Below are 26,481 nucleotides of genomic sequence, written 5' to 3'. Positions count from 1 at the left end.
TATAAGAGGTAGCAATAGAGGACTTTGTGACTTGCCATATATTTATTTTTAATTTCAAGAGATTCTTTTGTGAACCCAAGTTCTCCGTTAACATTTCTGAACCATTTGGATATTGTTGAAGGATGTAGAAGACAAGTTTGAAATTTTTCCCTTACATAAATATAGCCCATTGGAGAAAAAAAATTTAAAGTTATCGCAAATTGTCTCAATGTAGAAAAATATTTCATTTTTTGCCTATTTTCCGTCTTGCCATTTCTTTACATATGGGTGGCATGTTTTCAAATAAAATTGAATGTTCCTCTAACAAAAAATTTTTTGATTGTAACTCCTTTATCAGACGTTTTATAGATAATATCTTTTACTTCATTCTTCTTAATTTTTGTGACATAATTCTGATTTTCTGGGACTTAACCGCACTTTTTTGTTCTGCCAGTTCTAACCTAAGTTTTAATCCCTTCACTTGAACACTGAGTTCATCATTAGAGATAGCAATCCCACTCGTTGATCCCACATCAATTGACTCTGCATGTCTCTTTCTCTGTAACAATACAGTACATAAAGCGTAAATTTTTTATGGAACTTTTAGTAAAACGTCAACACAAAAACATTGATTAAATAAACATAGTCTCACTGTGATCTAAGTTCATTTACTCAAAACATGACTATGTATTATAAATATACCATGATAATAAATAATTATGAAGTCATGTAAAATAAGAAAAACCAGACAAATAAATATTTTTTAATAATAGGGCACTGTACAGTGTCATTTAATAATTTTATTAAATGGCCTGTACAATCATTTTTAACTTAAAGTTTCAAATCAGTGACTTTAAACTAGTTGTACTTAATCTATAATTTTTAATCTGGACTCAACGACTCAAAGTTTTTAATTTTCATATTTTCAATCAAAATACTTCTTTTTGGTTCGTTTGTTGGAAACCTATATAAAAAGTAAATGTTATTGATTTCATTTTCGTAGTTGCCATAATATATTTTATAAATCACATTATAAATTAATTTAATCATACACCACTGGTAAAATGGTGCTCCTTTATGCTGTTTTTAAGTTTACATGTGAATTTTTCGAAATTTATAACTAAAACATGTAATTTTAGTTATGTAATTAGGTACATTAAGGTGTTGTTTTTGAAGTTATACTTCTATACGCGCGCTTTACGTTGGAAATTTGTATGGGAGTGAATCTGTGAAATCATTACATATGTAAGATAATGAGTAAGAGAGAGACAGAAGATATATTTTCTCTCTCTTCCTCTCTCGAATATAAAAATGTTCCTTTTGTATATATATTTAATATTATATATACATATATTATATATATAATAAAATATTTATTAATATTATCATTTATGTGATATGTTTTGTATTATTTATTAAATGTTCATAATTATATTAGTCTTTATTTTAAAATAATAATCTCAATAAATCACTGTATGACCCAGAACTGTCAATTTTGAAATGCGTTTGTGTCATGTCCTCGGTAGTATAGTAGTCAGTATCCCAGCCTGTCACGCGAGAGACCGGGGTTCGATTCGCAGTCGGGGAGGACTTTTTTAATATTATTACATAGTAAATTAAACATGTAAGTAGAAAAGTTATGTATATTACTGTCATTTTTAAATACTTATGAATATTGCATTTTAATTTGTATTGTATTATTATATTGAATTATGTTGCAGTGTATTGTATTTTTATATTAATAACAAAATAAACAATGAATTTTATTGCAGAGTATGTGTTAAAAAATTTTTGCATTCAACTCCTTTCATACATATATGAAAATAAAAATATACATTTTCATCAAAATATTGATTCAATCCTTCATTTACTATACTCCTATTACAGGTCAAATGTTGTTTATTAATTGTTAGTAAGTTGTTATTAATTCTGTTTCTCCTTCTGCTATGTCTTACCTATAGCATTACATATATAATGGTTGTGCAGATTGACTCCCAAATAAATTTGTAACGGCGAATGCGTGTATAGAAGTGTAACTTCTACCGGCAGTCCCACCGGACTGCCACATCCGTTTTTTTTAAATAAATAACAGTTTAAAAGGCAATATGTAAGAATAAAGGAGTAGTTAGTGTATTTTCATCTACGCACTCATAACAAAAATATTTATGTACCTGTGAAATGTAACTTCCACTTCATTCTTTCTGTTGTTGCTTTTACAACCGTAAGCCGAACACATCACCATTTTAAAGAGTTAAAAAAATTGCTACTTTTCACTCAGAAATCACACAAAAATAATTAACAAAACGAGTTGTGTCAATCCGAAAATGAGCACCAAACGAATGGCGGACCGGGTAAAATCGGCTTCACTTTCGCTTGAAGGCTAGATGGCGCGTTACCTCTCCTTTGACGAGTAGAATTCCCTACTCTAAGAATGTATACATCAGCACAGAGGTTAATGCTTCTATCATACTAACAAATTTTGAGCTATGAGCTTACACTACAATTTAATCTAGGCGGTTATTGCAACACTTAGGAAGTTTAATTAGAAAAATATATTATTCGACAATTTATTAAGTGCAGCTTTGCAGGTGAATGGACTCTAATTATTAAAATATTACTCGATATGTTTTCACAATGTCTCAATTATACAAGGTGAAACCATAAAAGGTCAAGAAGTTAAGAATAATGTGAGATTACAAATTAAGGGATTAATTTGTGTTTGAACAACGATATTTTGACCGCTTTATGCATAACTCGACTAAGCGGCAAATTCAAGTTTATTGAAATAATGCTGCCATCTATCACGTAATGACGTTACCTAATTTGGAAAAAACCACCAAAGCCTAGAAATCTGTATTTTGGAAAATATTTTAGTTAAACGTCAAATCGACTATGTGTGTAAACATTTGACAATACCCCACTAAGCGACTTGGATTTAACATAATAAGACTATGTGACATAATATTGGCCAAAACAGAAATCGGCGCCATTTTAATAGCATTGTTTACGTTTTGTAAATTTTTTTAATTCACTTCAGTCTGTTGAGCAATAATTAAGTTGTGTTTAAAAGTGTGTAAATATGTTGCAGAGGACTGCTATAATTTTAAAGCGTGCTCGAGAAATAACAAATGAGGAGAAGGTAAGTTATTTTGTATTATAAAAATTACCATACATTATTTTGGAGGTATAAATTAAAAACTTAAATTTTTACAGTTTTTTACTTTATTTATAGGCAGAAGGTATTCGTCAAGAAACAAGTTCGCTTAAGACTTAGAACCATTACAGGAAGTTGATTTTAACTCAGCGACAAATATGAGTGAGGCATATGGTGAGCATATAGCATATAGTGAGCATTATACGTTTTAATTTTTAAATGAGTTTTGTTAATTATAGGAAGAAAGTAGTCATAAAGCAGCTGTTTCCCCAAAGATTTACAGCGATTTACGGTCGTTTCGGGAAGTGGAATTTAATCTAAAATTACCAGACATAATTTTTGAGGTATAAAAAAACTTAAATAAACATCAGATTTGTAAATTTTCATTTACTTTATTTGTAGGAAGGAAATAATTCGGATGGATATTCATAAACATGACATGACATGGATATGACAACAAATAGAGTAGTAAAGACGGCAAAAGACGGTTCCTCAATAGGAATACGATCAGTAGGAAGACCACGAAAACGATGGAACGACAACTGACTGGAGGCACATTGAAAAACAGACAGAGTGATGTCTATATAAAAAGACGAAGAAGAAGATATTCAAACAAGAAAAAACAAATAGGTGACATAAGAGTAATTGATGATAATCCAAATCAAGAAGAAGACACAGACGGGTCGGCAAGAATATCGTCATGATTTGGAAATGGAGCAATCTGATAAAGAATGAAATGATGGGAAAAATAATGACGTAAAATCTCTAAAAATCTAATCTCTGTAATCTAGAGAAAAAGAAAGTTCCCTAGTCAGAATAGAGAAATCCACAAAAAACAATGCATTCAAAATAAATCATACTTCACACAAAATGGAGAAGCAAAACTAAAAAAAGAGTTTCGTCATTAAAAGTTGGCATTAAAAATGCTAAAAAAGAACACGACAAATTTTATGAAGTAAGTTTGCATGATGCTCAACGTGCCTTAATTTGCGCCATGGTTCAAGAAAGTCCAATAAAAAGAAAAAGAAAACAAAATTCTACTAAAAAAATGCACTCCAGGGTGTACAATATTAATGGTCACGTAGTTAGCAAAACATTTTTGTTGCAATCCCTAAGAATTTCGAATGCAAGCGTAGATAATGCCTTAAAATAAAAAAAAAAAAAAGGATAGGAGTTAAAGGCTTAAGTGGAAAAGAAGGCCGAAAAAATAAAATATCAGAAGAACGATTACAAGAAATATTAGAACATATTGACAATTTCCAAAATATAATTTTTTTTATGCAAGGGAAAAAACAAGTACCATGGATTTACAGCTTAAAGCGTGCAAAATTTGACGAACAACTTGAAGTATTGTGTTTTGATATGGAAAAAACACTGCCTCTTCCCCGTATACCTACAAATGTACTTTTTTACAAACGCCAACTTTGGCTTTATAATCTAGGTATACATAGAGCAAAACATAATAAAGGCCATTGTTATGTGTGGTTAGAAGGCGAAGCCGGCCGAGGAACTCAAGAAGTTGTCTCTTGTTTATTTAGACATGTGTTGGAAGCTAGAGATATGGAGGCATGTAAACATTTAATTTTGTGGTCGGATAGCTGCGAAGGGCAGAACCGAAACATTAAAATAGTTTTGATGCTAAATGCCATTTTTGATGTGCATCCGTTCTTCTTTTGGTGCCTATCCTCTGTGGATGTTGGCAATCACGTTGGTCCATACAACTTTGTTGACAGCTGCTCTAAATGTCTGATGTTCTTCAACCACGATGTCCTGAGTCCTTGAGATCTTTTGCTTTCTATCTGGCCTTATAAAATTAGTTGAATCAGTTGATACTTCTCATTGCGTATCACATGCCCTTAGGGCAGTCATCTTTCTGATATTTACGATACGCATAATTTCCAGATCTTTATTCATACCTTGGATCACGGTGTTGTTTGTAACATGATGGATATAGGAAATTCTGAGCATGCGGCAGCAGCACCACATTTCGAAGGCTTCTAATCGTTTGTATGAGACTACACTATAATGCACAGCCTATTTGGCTGTGATTGGTCACAGCATAAGAGCTGTGGATTGGTCAGCATCTTCATCGAATTTTGAATTTTTCAGGTTATGTATCTCTCTGTTTGGCGCTTAAACATCTGTGATTAGGCGGTTTTATACCAATTTGCCAATAAGCAACCATTTCACAGAACATTTCAATTTAAATTTTTCTCATTTATTTTTAAAAATCTGTTAAATTGTTTTAAAAATCTGTTCGTTAGAACACCATATTTAATTACCTAAGACTTTGTTTTAGCAAGCAATTATGGATTCTGTCTATCCATCTACTTCAACAAGCTGTGAAATTAACTCAGGAGCCTGCCATCTTTGCAGCAAAATATTTAAAAATGTGGAATTACGAAATCGTCATATCAAAGGAATACATAACATAGATATGTCGATTAAGAAAATTAATCACATTATTTGTCCCTTATGTGAACAAGAAACTAATTTCAAAAGCCATGAGAACTTACGAAAACATCTTAAAGGGAACCACCAGGTGAGTATTGAATTAATAACTTTTGAATTTTCTAGTTTACAAGAATATGAGACATGGAAAGACATGCAGAAATTTGAGACAAGTTATACAATGAATAGAATTGTTAATAGAAATGAACAGAAGACATTATACTATGAGTGTAACAGAAGTAACATTAAAGGTAGGTACAATACTTTGTTACTTGTAATATTTAAAACTTATACTAATCTATATTTAGGATATAAGCCCAACTATAAAATTAGAACAGAGAAATCTGGTGGATCAATTAAAATTAAAGGAGTGTGTCCCTCCAGGCTGATTTGCAAACTGAGAGATCAAGGACAAGTTTCAGTCAGTTATTGGAAAACACATGCTGGACATAAAGAGGAATTAAGAACCATGCATCTGGCAAAAGCAGAAGAAAAAATGATTGTAGAGAAGTTAATATCTGGGGTGCCATCCAGCAGAATTTTAGAAGATTCAAGAAAATTGGAAACACCAAAACTAGAAAGACTTGCCCTATTAACAAGTAAAGATCTCTCAAATTTGTCCAGGAAGTATAATACATATAAGAAACGAAATCAAAATGATATAGTAGCAACGGCTTTAAAGGATCAGGAATGGAATGCTAACAACAAGAATTATGCTTTCTTACTCAAGAAGGAAGGTAAAGACCTATCATTTTTTTATGCCTACTACAATATTATAATTAATCCTATTCCAATTTGACTTGTGTGAATTGTTATCACTTGACTCATGTAACAAACCTTACTCTTAGCAGAATCAACAATATACATTTTTAAATAATATATCTCGTAAGATTGTAGTCATTGGTTTTTTACATTAAAACTAATTTTGTAATGGAGGTGCTGATTTATTGGGCAAACTTTTTTATTTTACTAGACAACCATTTTTGGGTCTTAGTCTGTTAAAGAATACTTCTCCATTCTGATCTATTTCACACTTTGCTCTTCCAGTTTTTGATAAATATGATATGTTAAATAATAAGTCAACACAACAAAAAAAATAGGACTAATGATTACTTGTTAAAAAATACAATAAAATTTCAGTCTCTTACCATTAATTTATTATCTTTAATTATCGCTAAACTATAAATTTTTTATTTTTATTAGGAGAACAACATGATGTACTTAAAAAAGAAGATTTTGCCTTAGGATTCATGAATTCTGTAATGGAAGATAAATTAAGAGAATTCCATAGCATAATTTGTATGGATGGTACACATGGCACGAACAAGAGGGGAATGAATTTAACAGTGGTGCTTATTAAAGATGACAGGAATACAGGATTTCCAGTTGCATTCTTACTGTCAAACCGATTGGACCAAGTAGTTCAAGAAGTTTTTTTAGGTATGTATTATATGAGTAGTGACAATTTATGACTGGTAAGTAAAAATAATTTTTAAAAACTTTTAGGTGCTCTCAAAAATAGAATGCAAACTGGAATTCATGCAGAACATTTTATGAGTGATGACGATAAAAAATATTATAATGCATGGGTGAAGATTATGGGCAACCAACCAAAGAGGCTTTTATGTACATGGCACGTTGTGAAAAATTGGAACATTCAAGGGAAGAAGAAAATAAAAGATCCAATTTTGAAGAAACAGATGAAAACTGAGATGAAAAGAATTATTAATGAAACGGATGAAGATAGATTTATGGAGTTATGCAATAGATATATAATCAAATTACAAGAGGCAAATGAGATAGATTTTTTTAATTATCTGGCATGGTAAATAAGTATATGAAATCATACATTTTAAGTCATTCTTAAGTCTATTTTTTTTTGTAGGAATTACTTTCAGAATGAAGAGAGAATCAAAATGTGGGCTCATTGTTACAGAAAAAATTCAGGAATCAATACAAACATGGCGATAGAATCTTTCAACAACCTATTGAAGACCAACCACCTTAGGAGAAGTGCTGGGGTAACAATTGAAAAGTTATTGGACACAATAGATGATCTAGTTGACATTAAAATGTGGAAGAGGATTATAGACATCGAAAGACCAAATGCGAACAATTATCAAGATAGGGTTATAGCAAAAGCACACACAATGGCAGAAACGATGAAAAACAAAGTGGAGGTTAAGAAAAATGAGAAGGTATATGGTCAATTTCAGGTAAAGTCATTTAGAGATCCTAATAAATTATATAATGTAAATATAAGGCAAGTATGTGAAAATGAATGTAAGACATTGTATTGTAGAGTATGTAAAATTTGTATTCATCGCTATCAGTGTGAGTGTGCTGAATATGTGGTGAGGAATATCTTGTGTAAGCATGTGCACTTGGTAAGAATGCACGAGGAGCGCGAGGGAACTAACTCTGTTTTAGATGATGCTGCAAGGTGTTTGGCAGAAACTTCAATTATCAAATCAAGGCATCAAGAGGAAATTAATGAGTTTGTCAGAGGGAAGGTAGAACAGACAAATGTGATCCAGGAAAACACCAGACGATGTCTTCAAAATGAAAACTTCAAAAATGTCATAGACAGCTTACATGACTTAGATGATGAAACTTATACACAATTACATGACAAATTTATGAGAGACGTTCAAGAAGCAAGACGTAAGGTGAAGAAAGAATTTCAGGAAACCCCTAAGGATATTACAAAGAAGCGAAAAATGGAAAAGCAGAAATATTTTCCTTCCAATAAAAAAAGAAACTGATTAAAAATTAAATTTGAACCATTCTTGTAGCTCACTTTATAGGCTTATTTACCTATTGCAAATTGCCTTTTGCATTAATTAGTCTTAGATGTCATAACTAACGACCTTCTTTTACAGATTCTTAGTTCTAAGACTAATTAACACTTTATTTTCAGATTCTTAGTATTAAGATATCTAACCCCTTTCTTTGCAGATTCTTAGTTATAATACTAATCAACTTTTATTGCAGATTCTTACTTGTAATAAACATGTTATTGTATTTTAATAAAGGTATTTTTCCCGCTAGCTAGGGTTCATATATAACCTTTATGTCCACGGACCGTGATCCCTATATGCTCCGGTCCAACATAGCTATGGATAGTGCGACTGGACCACCTTCCCTCATTCCCGAGGGTCAAATCCAGCGACAATTAGTAATATATGTAGTAAAATTTCATAAAATATATGTATAAATGCTTAGTTTAGGCCTGCATTTTAAAGCTGTGTTAAGTAATGATGTTATAATGATGTTATATTTGTATGCTTTTATATTAGAATTGCATTTTTAAATCGGGATGTACTGGGCCCTAGGCGAGGTTTAGAGGGGTTTTCCTTCGCCATTGCATCAATAACGGCCCCCCCCCCCCTTCTTTGATTTCCCAGATTTTTAATAAAGAATAAAGACATTTTAAACATAGCTGTTTAGTGTTTTATTTGGTTTGCAATAGTTATTTCCAGTAAACCTCTGCTTCATTTTGTTAACAATGACAATTTTTCATAGTACTCGATTCACAATATATATCTTTTTATTATCCTACATTTGTGGTGAAATCTAATATAATTCAGTGTTCTAAAAAAATGAAAATGGATAAATAATGTCAATTTGGATTTATGCAAGGAGGCAGGTCTACATCAGCAATTTTTATTATAAAACAGCTAATTTAACAATTTAGAGTGAAAGAGATAGACTTGCGAATAGTATTATTAATCTTGAGAAAGCACATGATGAAGTTATCAGAAACCTACTGTAGCAGAGATTTAGTAGGAAAGGAGTGCCAGCTGAATGTGTGAGTGGAGTATGAGCAAGTAACAACTATAATAGTGTTAGAACTACTATATATAGTTAGAATAACTATTATAGTGTTAGAACTATACAATTGTAGGTGAAACTGGCCAATTTTGTGTGAAAATAGGGCTCCATCCGGGTTTCGCCCATATTTATTCTCATTTGTGCTGGATTAGATAACAACTGAACCTCCTTGGTATAGAGTAGCGGAGACAAGTCCTTAATGAAAAATGATTAAAATTAAGTTGGATACAAACAAAATATTTAGAATATTCTTTTAAATATGATATTTCAATTCCAGATAGAGTAGTTGGCTTGAATAGACAAGAACTCACAAAAGATGATAATTTTCGGCTTTTAGGATCGGTATTACCGTTTTATTTATCATACTTCAATTAAAGATAAAGGAAAGAGACAAATTGAATGATGTGTGATAAAAAAGGTACGAAGAAAACTAAAAGGTAATTGTATAGGACTGCTTTTAGACCAGCTGTGATGTATGGTACTGAATGTAGGGCAGTAAAAAAGGGGATGAACAGAAATTGCATGTTTTTGAAAAACCATAATCTCAGAGAAAAAGCGGAGAGGTACTTAGTCCCTGGAAGAGAACAGAAAAGTTTACAGGAAAATAATTAGAGAAGCCGATCCCACATAGAGAAAGCTAACGAGAATAATAATGTTAATGAATGTTCTAGAAATAAAAATAATAAGAAGAACCTCTAAATCTTAATAAAAAAATTACCTAATCAAAAAAAATTAAAACAATATCTATATATCTAATAAAAAAGCATCACTAGCATATCAAAATAAAAAAACACAAGTCAGAAATTAATTTTACCTACATAATCTCAAAAGAAAAAATAATTACATTTCTAATAAAACTATAATAGCCAGCTTAATCCTAAAATGTGAATAGCATCCGCTTTGTACCAATACCACAGTAGGAGTAGATTGCTACTCTGCTAATAAATTTTTTAGCGATATACTGTGTCACAATACCTCAATTGTCATTTTAAAAAACATGAAACCCGCCAATTTTTAAATTGGGACCCACCCACCAACCAATCACGCCAAACCTAGGCTGTGCATTATAGTGTAGTCTGTTTGTATGTTGCTTCCGTTAAGGTCCAGGCTTCGACTCCATATAAAAGGGTAGAAAATACATAGTACCTCAAGACTCGTGTTCTTATATCAATGTTCAGGTGCATATTACATAACATCTTCCTGACGCGATTGAAGACAGATCTCGCCTTTTCTATACGAACCTTATTTCTTGTGTGGTCCCATTCCTTATTTAGGCTGCATCCAAGGTATGTAATTTTGTCGATTATTTTCAAGGGTTCATTATTACCTGTGAATTGGTGCTGTATTACGTCGTTTTTACTTACTATAAGAATTTTGGTCTTCTTACAGTTTAAATTCATGCCGTATCTGTCACAGGCTTCCACTACACGGTCTATTAATGTTTGCAGATCCTCCGCACTATCAGCAATCAAAACCGTATCGTCCACATATCTTAAATTGTTTATGATTTCACCACTGATTTTTATACCTTCTCTTAAACCATCAATAGCTTCCCTGAACTGCATTTTCGAGTAAGTATTGAACAACGTCGGTGATAAAATGCAGCCCTGACGTACTCCCCGTTTTATCGTGAATTTTTGTGAGGTTTCGTTGTCTACACGTACAGTCGCCCTTTGCTGTAGGTATAAATTTTTAATTAGGCGTAAATCTTTGTCATCACTACTAGATTCTTTCAGTATCTGAAATAATTTTTGATGTTGCACCTTGTAAAATGCTTTTTCAAAGTCTATAAAGCATGCGTAGACTTCGCAATTTACGTCATGAGCTCTTTGTATCAATACTTGTATAGAAAATAGGGCATCTCGCGTTCCCAGTCCGCTTCTAAACCCAAACTGAACACTGCTAATGTTTTCTTTAAGTTTTCTATATATGCGAGAGTGAATAACAGAAAGAAGGATTTTGAGTGCATGGCTCATTAAGCTTATAATTCTGTAATCAGAGCATCTGGTGGCATTTGCCTTTTTGGGGAGAGGGATGAAAACTAGCCAATATAAAGAATTACTTTACGTTTCTTTACATCTGGCCATAGCTTTTTGCCAAATGATGCAGATTTAGGTGACATTGAATGCGTCTTAAAATTCCAACAAAAAGAATATATTCACCGGTAGACTACATGATTGTAATGAGTTCGTGCCGAAAAAAAAATCCTCTAATCGTTCACAAAATGAAGAAGGAACACTTTTTCGGTATTTGTAATTTAGAAAAAAGAGTCGTTAATAGGAAAGTGGATGTCTTTAAGAATAAACTTAATTGGCTTAAATTCAGAGAGATTGAACTCTTCGAAGTTTAATTTTGAACAACGTCCAAAGTGCGTTGTTTGTTCGGAGGTTTTGGCAAACGAGAGCATGAAGCCGGCCAAATTGAAAAGGCACCTAGAAACTAAGCATCCACAGTTAAAGAATAAAAATGAATCTTATTTTAAACGACATGCCACCAAAATAACGTCACAGCAGGTTAATTTCCGAAATACACAACAGTTAACCAGAAAGCGTTACAAGCATCTTTCGAGGTTGCCTTTTTGATTGCCAAAACTAAAAATCCACACAACATTGGCGAGACGCTCATTTTGCCAGCTGCAATGAAAATGGATTCGATCATGAAAGGAGAAAAGTATGTCAATATACTGGGAGTCCCTATTATACTACTCAGCTGGATGAAAGCACTGATGTAGCTAATGTAGCTCAACTTCTGATATTTGCGACATATGCGAAGATTTGTTATTTTGTCAAGAATTACAAAGAAGAACAACCGGTGAAGCAATTTTTAATGCAGTTAACACCTTTTTTGAAATCCATGATATAAAGTGGGAATATTGTGTATCTGTGTGTACAGACGATGTAGCTGCATTGACCGGCTCCCGAACAGGATTCAAAGCAAAAGTAACTGAGATTGCACCTCACGTAGGCTTTATTCACTGTATGATTCACCGTGAAGAGCTTGCAGCAAAATATTTGCAACCAGATGTATTGCCTCCTCTAGCTCTAGACAACGTTGTGGCATACTTCCAATTAATCTTCTTAGATAATCTTGATAGATATTATTTCATTCTACGGTTAACAACCGTTGCAGGTCCTGAAGATTAGCTGGCGTCACATTACCAGATCTCACCCTTCTGTACAGATGGTCCCAAACATGTTTTATTGGATTTAAGTCCAGGCTGTACGCTGGCCAATTCAAAACTTGTAAATTTGCCTCTTGAAGGTAGTCGGTAACGATTCTTGCGACATGTGGGCGTGCATTGTCATGCATTAAAACAAAGTTATTACCATTAAATGGGGCGTAAGGAACAACATGCATCTCCAAAATGTCTCTACTGTACCTATCAGCAGTTAAGGATCCTCCATCTAGCTGTACCAGTTCGGTTTGACCCCTAAGAGATATTCCGCCCCAGAGCATAATAGATCCTCCTCCAAAGTTGGTCGCCGGTCTTAAGTTGCATTGAAAATCAGGCTCGCCATCTCGTCTATAAACTGGTATTCTTCGATCCGAAGTGCATAAACAAAATCTTGACTCATTCGTAAAGAGTATGTTAGTCGTCGATATTCCAGTTTACGTGCTCTCTTACAAATGTTAGACGTGCTATACGGTGTTCTCTTGTAAGTCTCGTAGCAGTGGCAGCTACTCTGGCCCTAATTCCAGATTGTCTTAAGATGTGCCTAATAGTTTCTGAAGACACGTACATTTCGAGTCTCGGCTAAGTCATGTTGAAGTTGACTTGCAGTCACATGTCTTCGACGCAAAGCTTGAAGGACTAAAAGTTTATTGTCTCGTCTTTCATAAAGTCCAGTCTCTCGATACCTTACTACCACTCGTGATACTGTCGACTGATTTACACCCACTAAATTTGCCACATATCTCTGACTCCTTCCGTCTTCAATGAGGGAAATTATTCTAACCACTTGATCTCCCGTTAAATTTAAATTTATATTGTCACGACCTTCCATACTCAATATTTAATACTAAATTTTAAATTAAACGCAAACTGTATACATTTTACAAAAGTAAGATAAAGACTGATAATATAAAGACCAGACAAAATAGCAATTACCATTTTTTTTTCTTAAACAGTAAGCTGTATTTACAATTTCTTTTTAATATTTATTCTAGCCTTAATATTCTTAAGGATCAGAAAAAAATAATTTAAATTAAAGAAATGCTGTCAGAAATATTTCTAATATAAGTGATCCGATACTTTTTTGGCGGAGTATATATATATATATACATCCTACTATCATTTTCGCATCGATACATTATGCTTTTACCATCACTTTAGCATCGTCTTGCAAAGTAGCATCTGTATATCGACGCTACTTTACAAGACCTTAATAACTTTTTTCCTGTACTTGTTACAAAAATTTTAACCATCTCATTGATTAGAGTGTTGATACCGTGTTGATATTTTAAAATATCCGCTTTCTCTTTTTATCCCTTACTGAGTTATACAAGTTTATTCCAGAAAATGTTTGAGTCTAAAATGATGGTACAGTGAAAATATTATATATATTTAGTTCAGGGTTTTACCGTTTACTCGCTGCCATTATATACATGAAAATGTATATCCCACTTTCATTATCAATCATTTTAGCATCAGAAATTTGGCATCGCTGTTGAATATAATATTACCCACAACGAAATAGTAAATTTAAGAATATATATATATATATATATATATATATATATATATATATATATATATATATATATATATATATTTTTCATCCACAAATCATTCTGGCATCATGTTTGGTTAAAAGTAATGGGTTATGATATATTGCAACTACCTATTGTATCTTCGCTCCAATTGGTCCAGTCGCGACGTACAGCCCCTCAAATGATAGTATTTAACCAATAATATACAATAAGACAGAAAAATCAAATATAGCAGCATGTCAAAAAGGCCTTAATTATATATCTTCGTTTCTATAAGTCCAATCGTGACGTACAGTATCTCTAATGACAGGATTTAATGAATTGAAAACAATGAAATAAAAAAATTAAATACAGCCATGTCAAAAGGGCCGTAGTCACGTATCTTCGGTCCTATTAGTCCAATCGTGACGTGCAGTACCTCAAATGAAAGGATTTAACAAATAAAATACAATAAGGTATAAAAATTAAATAAAGTAGCATGTCAAAATGGCCTTAGTTATGTATCTTCGGTCCTATTAGTCCAATCGTGACGTACGATACCTCAAATGATAGAATTTAACTAATAGAATACAATGAGATAGAAATCAAATACAGCAATATGTTAGGACCTTAGTTACGTATCTTCGTTTTTAGTAGCCCAATCGTGACGTACAGCACCTCAAATGATAGGATTTAACCAATCGAATACAATAAGATAGAAAAATAAAATACATCAGCTTGTCAAAAGAGCCTTAGTTATGTATCTGCGGTCCCATTAGTCCAATCGTGACGTTTCGTACCTCAAATGATAGAATTAAACTAATAGAATACAATGAGATACAAAAATTAAATAGAGTAGCCTGGCAAAAGGACCTTAGTTATGTATCTTCGATACTATTAGTCCAATTGTGACGTACAGTACCTCAAATGGTAACATTTAACCAATAGAATACTACGACGTAGAAATCAAATACATCAACACGCCAAAAGAACCTTAGGTATATATCTTTACTCCTATATATGTTATGTCAAAAGAGCCTTAGTTGCGTATCTCCGGTGCTATAGGTCTAATCATCACATATGGAGCCTAAAATGATAGGATTTAACGGAGATAATAATATAGAGTGTAAACCATATTTCCAATGCTTTATGAAATAGAACCAGTTTATAATATTCCGGACGACGTAATAACACCTTATTTTAGAATATTGGTGATGAATTGAAATCATTGTTCAAGAAACGAATTATTCATGTGCAGATGTTTTACTATAAAAACATGTAAAACCAAAATCTCGTTAAAAAATTTGCAACCAGTTACTCTCGATGACACTTAACCCCATTATTGATTTTACGAGTGATAAAATGGGTCGACAAAAGACCAGTTTTAATCCTTGCAACATTTAAACATAATAGTTGTATCTTGGTTTAATCAAATGAAGAGAAAATTATACACAAGTACTAAAACCACAAACTATTCTCGATTATAACTTGGTGAAAAAGAGTGTTGATTTTAGTGATCAAGTGGCTTCTTACCAAAGCCTGCAAAATGCTGAAGTGGTACCGGAAAGTGGCAATGGAATTAATATTTAATACCGCAGTAGTCAATGCTTAGTTGGTAAATAATAGAAAACGTAAAAAAAGCGACAACCTATCCTTGAGTTCAGACTGAAGTTGGCGAAGGCATTTACAAATAAAGAAATGTTGTAACCCTCACGACCAGTTACACCCAAAAATACCATTTAAGGCAAAGCGATGTAGATAATACAAAGAGAAGAAAGTGTACAAGGTGTTACAAAGTTTTAAGAAGAAACCTGACTAGTAGAAAGGCCGATAGAAAAGTTAAAAAAGTTAAAACATACTCTGAAGAATGTGATTGCAAAACTGAAATATATCTAGTGTGCTTCAATGAAGCACATTAAAAAACAATTTTACTTATACAGGAACTATTATTGAGTAAAAACGTATTGTGCCTCAAGTGGCCTTATAGTATTGGAAGTCGTAAGTTGATAGTTTCCAGTAGAACGTTTTTATTGTTAATTACCTCCGTAAAAGTGAGTTATAGTATTTATAAAGAAATTGATGTAAATAATATGCCTTCGACATCTAAAAAAGCTAGATGTGAAGATAAACGTAGATTGACCACTGGTGAATTACAATCATTGTTAGAAGCATCTGGCGAGGACGATGTAGATTAAATGAATTGTGGAAGTGACTCTGACGAAATACTTGCACAAATTCGTTCAAAAAAATCGAGGATTGCGTTTTGGAAAGAGACAACACAAACAGAATTTAAGACTTTTCTCGGGCTTATGTTCCATATGGGAACAATTAAGATGAACCGTCTGCATGACTACTGAAAAAGTATGGGTAACTTCTATAATAGTGTTGACTTGTCTACACAATTGTTCATAGCCCATATGAAGAAATAACCGAATCCTCACTTGTCAAAGAAACTAAAAAAACGTTAAGTGGTCTAAAAACTAAAAAGGAAAAAAATTTAATAATAATATGTTAAAAGTTTTTTTAATATACCCTAAAACTGAAAGCGCAAAGAATCGATTGCAAGTTACGAAATACTTGTAGAGTCATACGAGTTTGGTCAAGTACAGTTGTTTAAATAATCGCTTTCTGTGATAAACAAATTGAATAAATTGTAAAATATTTTTTGATCTGCTTGATATTTAGCACACTTTAATAACTCATCAATTGCCATGATTTCAAGTAGCTATATTATACCTGTCGTTAGTCAAAAAACAAAGTTATTAACATTTATAAATTACTACAAACATAATATCTTAGAGTTTATTGTTTTTTGGAATTATCTCAATTATTTATGTATTTAAATTTGGTATTTCTCTACATAGAAAACTTTTTATGGTCTACAACTTTTATTTAAATTATTTTTCTTTAGAATGTATAGAAAACGTTTTATAAGCAAAAATTTTTTTGCCATTTATGATTGTTTAAAAAAACAAAGCAAAATCAACTGTACGTCTTTACGAATTTTTCGTCGGCTACCCCTCATATTATTTAGAATTTAATTTCTGTATAAGATTTTTTTAAACTATTTAGCGAGGTTCGTGAACTACTTTCTTATGGCATGGTCAAAGTCAAATATTATTTTTTTATGTGGTTAAGCCACAGTTATTGGTCGATATTGAGATGAAAATTACATTTTTAATTAACTAATATTTAACGATACGATTTCCAATATTTAACCTTGTTTATTGTACAAATTATGTAAAAATGTGTGAACACATTTTGTACAAAAAAACGTTTTTTGAAAACGATTTCCTGAATGGAAATCAGAATGTTAAACATTAAATAATTAAAAATGTGATTCTAATCCCAATCACAACCAATATTTTTGACCTAATCCCATAAAAACCTAATATTTATCTTAAACTATTCACTGATAGCTTCGATTAAACAGCTTGGAAATTCAAATATGTAAAATATTCCCCTACACAACTCTCTGGGAAAAAATATCTAAATTGAATAACAACTGAACATTGATATAAAAAAACTTGTTGGTTGACCTCAGCCGGCCGGCAGGTAGTTTCAATGTCTTCATTTGAACTTGAACCCAAACCGATCGATATTTTTATATTTTCAAATATTATTTAAGTATTAACACTGGCAACATCTATTGGCTTTAAAATGATACCAAATACAGTAATTTTACCTCCCAATGTTAAAATGATGGTTTGATGTAAAAAATTTAATTTATAAAAAAATCGGATTATTGAAAAATCGACAACGGTGCCTAAAGCCTACAAAGGTGCACTAAACGAACATACACGACTTATAAATAGAAAATGATAGCATTTCTTGGTGATGCTAAATTACTGCAACGTGAAAAGAGCTTAAAACGATAGTGGGATGTATATATATATATATATATATATATATATATATATATACATCCCGCTATCCTTTTAAACTCTTTTCACGTTGCAGTAATTTAGCATCACCAAGAATTGCTATCATTTTCTATTGATAAATTGTGTATGTTCGTTTAGTGCACCTTTGTAGGCTTGGCACTGTTGTCGGTTTTTCAATATTCCGATTTTTTTTATATATTTAATTTTTTACGTCATACCTACGTTTTAACATCGAGCGGTAAAATCACTGTATTTGGCATCATTTTAGAGCCAATAGATGTTGCCGGTATTAATCCTTAAAATAATATTTTAGATACCTAAATATCGATCGCTTTGTCACGTTCGGGTCAAGTTCGAATAACGACATTGAAACTACCTGCTCACAAGTTGCAGTCTCAACGGGTTTTTTTCTTCGTTTAGATGTTATATTTATTCAACCTAGATATTTTTGCCCAGAGAATCGTGTAGGGGAATATTTTACATAAATTTCAATTTACAACCTGTTTAGTCGAAGCTATCGATGAATAGTTTGAGATAAATATTATGGTTTTATGGGATTAAGGCCTTAATTATTGGTTGTGATCGTGTAAATGTTTGAAATTTTGATTTCCATTCCGGAAATCGTTCTCAAAAAACGTTTTTTTGTACAAAATGTGTATACACATGTTTACATAACTTGTACAATAAATAAAGTTATTGTAAAATAATAGTGGAAATCAAAACGTTAAATATTAGTTAATTAAAAATGTAATTTTCATCTCAATAACGACCAATAATTGTGGCTTAATCACATAAAAAAATAATATTTGACTTTGACCATGCCATAAGAAAGTAGTTCACGGAACCTCGCTAAATAGTTTAAAAAAATCTTATACAGAAATTTAAATTCTAAATAGTATGAGGGGTAGCCGACGAAAAATTAGTAAAGACGTACAGTTGATTTTGCTTTGTTTTTTTAAACAATCTTAAAAGGCAAAAAAAAATTTTTTGATTATAAAACGTTTTGTATACATTCTAAAGAAAAATATTTCAAATAAAAGTTGTAGACCATAAAAAGTTTTTTATGTAGAGAAATACCAAATTTAAATACATAAATAATTGAGATAATTCCAAAAAACCGTAAACTCTAAGATATTTTGTTTGTAGTAATTTATAAATGTTAATAACTTTGTTTTTTGCCTAACGACAGGTAATATAGCTACTTGAAATTATGGCAATTGATGAGTTATGATGTGCTAAATATCAAGCAGATCAAAAAATATTTTACAATTTATTCAATTTGTTTATCACAGAAAGCGATTATTTAAACAACTGTACTTGTCCAAACAGTATGACTCTACCAGTATTTTGTAACTTGCAGTCGATTCTTTGCGCTTTCAGTTTTAGAGTACATTAAAGAAACTTTAACATATTATTATTATTGGGCTATTTCTTATTTCTTAATATGGGCTATGAGCAATTGTCTAGTCAAGTCAACACTATTATAGAAGTTACCCATACTTTTCCAGTAGTCATTCAGACGGTTCATCTTAGTTGTCCCCATATGGAACATACGCCCGAGAAAAGTCTTAAATTCTGTTTGTGTTGTCTCTTTCCAAAACGCAATCCTCGACTTTTCTGAACGACTTTGTGCAAATATTTGGTCAGAGTCAATCAGAGTCACTTCCACCATTCATTTAATTTACATCGTCCTCGCCAGATGCTTCTAACAATGATTGTAATTCAGCAGTGGTCAATCTGCGTTTATTGTTCTGAAGCTATTTTCTTGTGGCATTTTAAAGTAATTACTATTTAAATGGGAATAAGCCACAATTAAAGGTTAAAGTACGTTTATTGACGTTTCAAAATTTCCGATTTCTGAAAGTGGATTTCCGAAGTGGAAATTGAAACGTCAATAAACGTACTTTAACCTTTAATTGTGGCTTATTCCCATTTAAATAGTACTTAATCTACGTTTATGTTCACATCTAATTTTTTTAGATGTCGAAGACATATTATTTACATCCATTTTTTTATAAATACTATAACTCACTTTTACGGAGGTAATTAACAATAACAGCGTTCTACTAGAAACTGTCAACTTACGACTTCCAATACTATAAGGCCACTTGAGGCACAATACGTTTTTACTAAATAATAGTTCCCGTAGAAGAAAAATTGTTTTTTAATGTGCTTCAATGAAGCACACTAGACATATTGCAGTTTTGCCATCACATTCTTCAGAGTATGTTTTAACTTTTTTAACGTTTCTATCGGCCTTTCTACTAGTCACGCTTCTTCTTAAAATTTTGTAACATCTTGTACACTTTCTTCTCTTTGTATTATCTACATCGCTTTGCCTGAGATGGTATTTTTGGGTGTAAATGGTCGTGAGGGTTACAACATTTCTTTATTTGCAAATGCCTTCGCGAACTCCAGTCTGAACTCAAGGATAGGTTGTCGCTTTTTTTACGTTTTCTATTATTTAGCAACTAAGCATTGACTACTGCGGTATTAAATATTAATTCCACTGTCACTTTCCGGTACCACTTCAGAATTTTGCGTATTGGGCTTTGGTAAGAAGCCACTTGATCACTGAAATCAACACTCTTTTTCATTAAGTTATAATCGAGAATAGTTTGTGGTTTTAGTACTTGTGTATAATTTTTCTTTTCATTTAGTTAAACCGAGATACAACTATGATGTTTATATGTAAGGATTAAAACTGGTCTTTTGTCGACCCATTTTATCACTTGTAAAATCAATAATAGGGTTAAGTTTCATCGTGAGAAACTGGTTGCAACTTTTTTAATCGAGATTTTGGTTTTACATGTTTTTATAGTAAAACATCTGCACATGAATAATTCGTTTCTTGAACAATGATTTCAATTCATCGACCAATATTCTAAAATAAGGTGTTTTTACGTCGTCCGGAATATTATAAACTGGTTCTCTTTCACAAAGCATTGGTAATATGGTTTACATCCTATATTTAGAAAAATCTTTTACTGCAACTCTTCTTCGACTAAACTAAATTAATAAACAAAACAAATTAATCTATTTTTTTTATAGAAATGCAGATTCCTGTCGGATTTTTAACAGTGCGGCATGAATCACTGGTGTCTCGTATATTCAGACCTCTTATCGCATTTCAAACATAATTCTCAATTAGCAGTGCGGTACAAGATACATTTAGGTCGTATAATCTTAAAGCCGTAATAAGACCGTAATAAGCCGTATGTTATAAATAAATATATCCCTATAAGAATTATCTTGAAAGATGAAAAAAAATACAATAAAAAGGTGCAATATTAAGCGTTATTTAAAAAATGGTAAGTCATTCACGGACGTACAGTTAAAAACAAAAGTTTTCAGTGTTTTCAGTCATACCGTTACATTATGTAACATTTTAACGTCGAATATTTTATGGTCCCCTTTGGGTTATAAAACGAATGATCGACTTTTTCTCGCACAGATCCCGCCTATGTAACTTTACAACGCGAGTCGTTTGCTGGGTATTAAAGAACCGTCTATGGCCATCATATAATTTTACGCTAATATTTCACGTTCTACGACGCATTGCACGTTTGACACACTGTCTTGTTTAGTTTTCTGTCATTCTATTTGTTAAATCCTATCTCATTCTCGTCACAGCGTCAAGGAGCAGTAAATGTTTGCAGTGAACGGAAGGCATATGTCTAACAGTGAACGTTGGAAATTTTTCGAGTTTATTATATCGTCTTCTTTGAGTGCCTCTCCTATCGGAGATTGGATATTATTAGGGCGATTCTAATTTTATTTACTGCTGTTTTGAATAATTCGTTAGTGGTATAGCCAAACCACTCTCTTAAATTTCTCATCCAGGACATTCTTCTATGACCTGGATTTCTGCGTCCTTGGATTTTTCCTTGCATTATATTTTGTAGGAATGTGTACTTTTGTCCTCTCATCAGGTGGCCAAAGTATTCAAGTTTTCTCTTTTTTATATTCAGTATAACTTCTGGATCGTTATTTATTCTGCGTATTACCTCTTCATTTGTAATTTTATTCACCCAACTTATTTTTAGTATACGGCGGTAGCACCACATCTCAAAGCTTTTAAGATTTTTAACATTCTTCTGTTTAAGAGTCCATGCCTCAACACCGTTAAGCAAAGTACTGAATACATACTAAGTAGTTAACTAAAAGTGGACGTATGCAAAGAGATGTACGACGTAATCGTATGGTATTCGCTAAATCCTGTCACGTAATATGCCACACACCTCTGTGCGTTAATTCGTTTTGTGTGTGTGTGTGTGTGTGTGTGTGTGAGAGAGAGATGGCATTAGACAAAAAATCTTTTTGCCACAGAAAATTGTTATAAGGATGTTTAAATTTTTATTTTAGAATCGCTCATAAACTTGATTAGAATATTATATATAGATTTGTCAGAATAAGATAACAGATTGCTTATGTTAACTGGTAGGCTAATATTGAGATCAATTAAACCTAAATATAGGCTTCGAGTCTGTTCCCTATGATTAGAACAATCGAAAAATAAGTGGTTCAAATCTCCGACAGATTTACCATCACAAGGACAGAAAGGAGTTTCATAGATTCCAATCCTATGCAGATGCTCTGGAAAGAGGCCATGGTTAAGTTTTAACCGGGTGATTATTGAAGAATGTACTTTATTATAGTTAAAATTAAAATGTGGAATATTTTTTGGTAAGCATGGATGAATAGAAAAGTAATGGTTTCTTGAAGTCTTCTGAACCTCTTTATATTTTGACATCCATCTTTCCCTGCCAATACTCCTGATAATAGAAAAAATATCTTTAAAATAGTAAAAATTTGTAATTTCGGATATCTCAGATGTATTTTTTGCCATACCATCCACTAATTCGTTTCCAATTACTCCACTGTGTCCTTTAACCCAGAGTAAAGTAACTGTTTTTTTTGTGAATTTTAGATCATGTAATAATTTTTTGATATCAAGTATAATGGAGTTTTAAAAACTATCCAATGGATGGCTACGAATAGCTTGTAATACTGCCTGAGAATCTGATACTATTACGATGTTCTCACAATAATTAGTGACACACCAAATTAGTGCTTTCTGTATAGCAGCAGCCTCGGCTGTAAAAATAGAACAATATTCAGGAATTCGATATTTCTCAACATAATTGCTGTTTGAAACAAAAAAAGCGAAACCAGTACTTTCAACAGTTTTTGAACCATCTGTATAAATTATTGTTAAATCTTCCCCTAATTTGCTTAGTATGGATTTGAATATAAGATTAGTTAAAATTGGCAAGTCTGAATAAGAGGGCATTATAATGGTTGGTTTGTCTAATTCGTTTTATTGCTGCCTGTTTAAGGTGTTATTAGATGCCGTCATGTTTAATTTCTCTCCACCATCGTATTATATCCGTTAAATCCTATCATTTTAGGCTCCATATGTCATGATTAGACCTATAGAGATCGATAGACCGGAGATACGCAACTAAGGCTCTTTTGACATAACATAATATATAGGAACAAAGATATATACCTAAGGTCCTTTTGACGTGTTGATGTATTTGATTTCTACGTCGTAGTATTCTATTGGTTAAATGGTATCATTTGAGGTACTATACGTCACGATTGGACTAATAGGATTGAAGATACACAACTAAGGCCCTTTTGCCAGGCTACTCTATTGCTCATTGTATTCTATTAGTTAAATTCTATCATTTGAGGTACGAAACGTCACGATTGGACTAATAGGACTGCAGATACATAACTAAGGCCCTTCTGACAAGCTGATGTATTTATTTTTCTATCTTATTGTATTCGATTGGTTAAATCCTCTCATTTGAGGACTGTACGTCACGATTGGGCCACTAAAAACGAAGATACGTAACTAAGGCCCTTTTGACGTGATGCTGTATTTGATTTCTATGTCATTGTATTCTATTGGTTAAGTGCTATCATTTGAGGTATCATACGTCACGATTGGACTAATAGGACCGAAGATACATAACTAAGGCCATTTTGACATGCTACTCCATTTAATTTTTATACCTCATTGTATTTTATTTGTTAAATCCTTTCATTTGAGGTACTGCACGTCATCCTTGGACTAATAGAACTAAAGATACACAACTAAGGCCCTTTTGACATTGTTCTGCATTTGATTTTTCTATCCCATTGTATTCTTTATGTTAAATCCTATCATTAGAGGTACTACACGTCACGATTGGACTAATAGGACCGAAGATACGTGACTACGGCCCATTTGACATGTTGCTGTATTTCATTTTTTTATTTCATCGTTTTCAATTGGTTAAATCCTGTCATTTGAGATACTGTACGTCACGATTGGACTTATAGAAACGAAGATATATAATTAAGGCCTTTTTGACATGCTGCTATATTTGATTTTTTTGTCTTATTATATTTTATTGGTTAAATCCTATCATTTGAGGCGCTGTACGTCGCGACTGGACCAATTGGAGCGAAGATACAATAGGTAGTTGCAATATATCATAACCCGTTACTTTTAACCAAACATGATGCCAGAATGATTTGTGAATGAAAAAATATATATATATTCTTAAATTTACTATTTCGTTGTGGGTAATATTATATCCAACAACGATGCCAAATTTCTGATGCGAAAATGATTGATAATGAAAGTGGGATATACATTTTCATGTATATAATGGCAGCGAGTAAACGGTAAAACCCTGAACTAAATATATATAATATTTTCACTGTACCATCATTTTAGACTCAAACATTTTCTGGAATAAACTTAGATAACTCAGTAAGGGATAAAAAGAGAAAGCGGATATTTTAATATACCAGCACGGTATCAAAACTCTAATCAATGAGATGGTTAAAATTCTTGTAACAAGTACAGGAAAAAAGTTATTAAGGTCTTGTAAAGTAGCGTCGATATACAGATGCTACTTTGCAAGACGATGCTAAATTGATGGTAAAAGCATAATGTATCGATGCGAAAATGATAGTAGGATGTATATATATATATATATATATATATATATATATATATATATATATAATGTTAATATACTTACCTCCTAATTGCTTTGGCATCTACAACATTTTGGGGAAAGTCTTCTAAATAGACAGGAGAAACTAATAATCCCACAAGTTGATCATGACAATATTGATCAATGATTCTACGTTTTTTTAGCTGTTGCGCCTTATGTGAAAATTCATAAATCTGATACTCCAAAATATATTCTTTTTTCGTACTGAGTGCTGTTATAATAGTATTCACAGCTTCTTTTGACAAATGGCGGGAAATAAATATGTCACACAAAAACATATACCAACTACCGATTCTGTGTGATCGCGGAAAATTTTCGATCAGATATTCTAAAAACTCTTGGACCTTGTCGGCGTATTTTGTTTTTAACGCTTCACAAATATTGGTTAAAATTCCACAGTATACCGACTCGGCAGTAAAACGTTTTAGATGTGGTGCGTTGAGATATATTTCGTCGTTACTAAAAATAAAAAAAAAATGTAAAACAATTTTTAAGTACATTAAACAGAAATATGTATATTTTCTTTATTATTAATGTAACATTAAACAGAGGGAAAAGAAGATTTTGTTACATCTGAGCTGCATGCATATATAATAGGTACTGGAATGAGTCAGTGATAGCGGATATGTTTCTATAACTGGTTAGATGTTTCTGGTATGCTTTGTACGTGAAAAAAAAAACAGAACTCTCCCTAGTTTTATGATTATTATAAGCTGTATCTTATAGAATGTCATAAAAAAATTGTAGAAGGATAAATAAAAATATAAAGAAATCGAACCGTAAGTTTTTTCCATCAGGAAGTGTGTGATTTATCGTTTAAGTAATTTATAAATAGCAAATACTTTGTATGTTGTAAAATGTCGGTGAAATGCAATTCGGATTCCGCAATTCTATGGGTACACGTGAAGCACTTTTCACCTTACAAGTCCTACTTCAGAGATGCCGCGATGTCAGTTGTGATGTCTATATTTGTTTTATTGACTACGCCAAGGCATTTGACCGTTGTCAGCACCAGAAGATGGTCACCGCACTACAAAGAGTAGGATTGGATGAGAAGGACATTCGGATCATCATGAATTTATACTGGAACCAGCGTGCTCAAGTCAAGGTCGAAGACCAGCTGACCGACCAAGTGAAGATCATGCGAGGAGTAAGGCAAGGATGTGTGCTATCGCCGACTCTTTTCAATATATACTCTGAGGAGATTTTTAATGAAGCCCTCACAAACCTAGACATGGGAATCCGAGTGAACGGTGAATACATCAATAATATCCTCTACGCCGATGACACTGTGTTACTAGCAACCAGCCTAAACGATCTGCAGGCCTTACTAGACCGAGTGCGAACTGTGAGCGTAACATACGGACTGAACCTTAATATTAAGAAAACTAAATTCATGGTTGTCAGCCGTACAAATTTAGATCCCGGGGCACTAATGGCAGGTAACGAAGAGATCCAGAGAGTCGACAGA

At 32.4% G+C, this 26,481-nt stretch overlaps 1 protein-coding gene across 6 annotated transcripts in view; it reads right to left on the bottom strand.

Moving 5' to 3' along the window:
* Window positions 1-26,481, bottom strand: part of LOC140445743 (fanconi-associated nuclease 1 homolog) — an 80,364-nt gene that overhangs the window by 18,445 nt on the left and 35,438 nt on the right. For all 6 annotated transcript variants that reach the window (XM_072538048.1, XM_072538049.1, XM_072538052.1 and 3 more), the window contains one exon: window positions 25,035-25,469. In XM_072538048.1, the coding sequence (XP_072394149.1) occupies window positions 25,035-25,469 (435 nt within the window). The remainder of the gene's footprint in view (window positions 1-25,034; window positions 25,470-26,481) is intronic.

Source organism: Diabrotica undecimpunctata, chromosome 7 (assembly GCF_040954645.1).
Source record: "Diabrotica undecimpunctata isolate CICGRU chromosome 7, icDiaUnde3, whole genome shotgun sequence".
NCBI lineage: Eukaryota > Metazoa > Arthropoda > Insecta > Coleoptera > Chrysomelidae > Diabrotica > Diabrotica undecimpunctata.
Note: the sequence above shows the minus strand (reverse complement) of the source record. Positions and strands in the feature narration are given on the sequence as shown.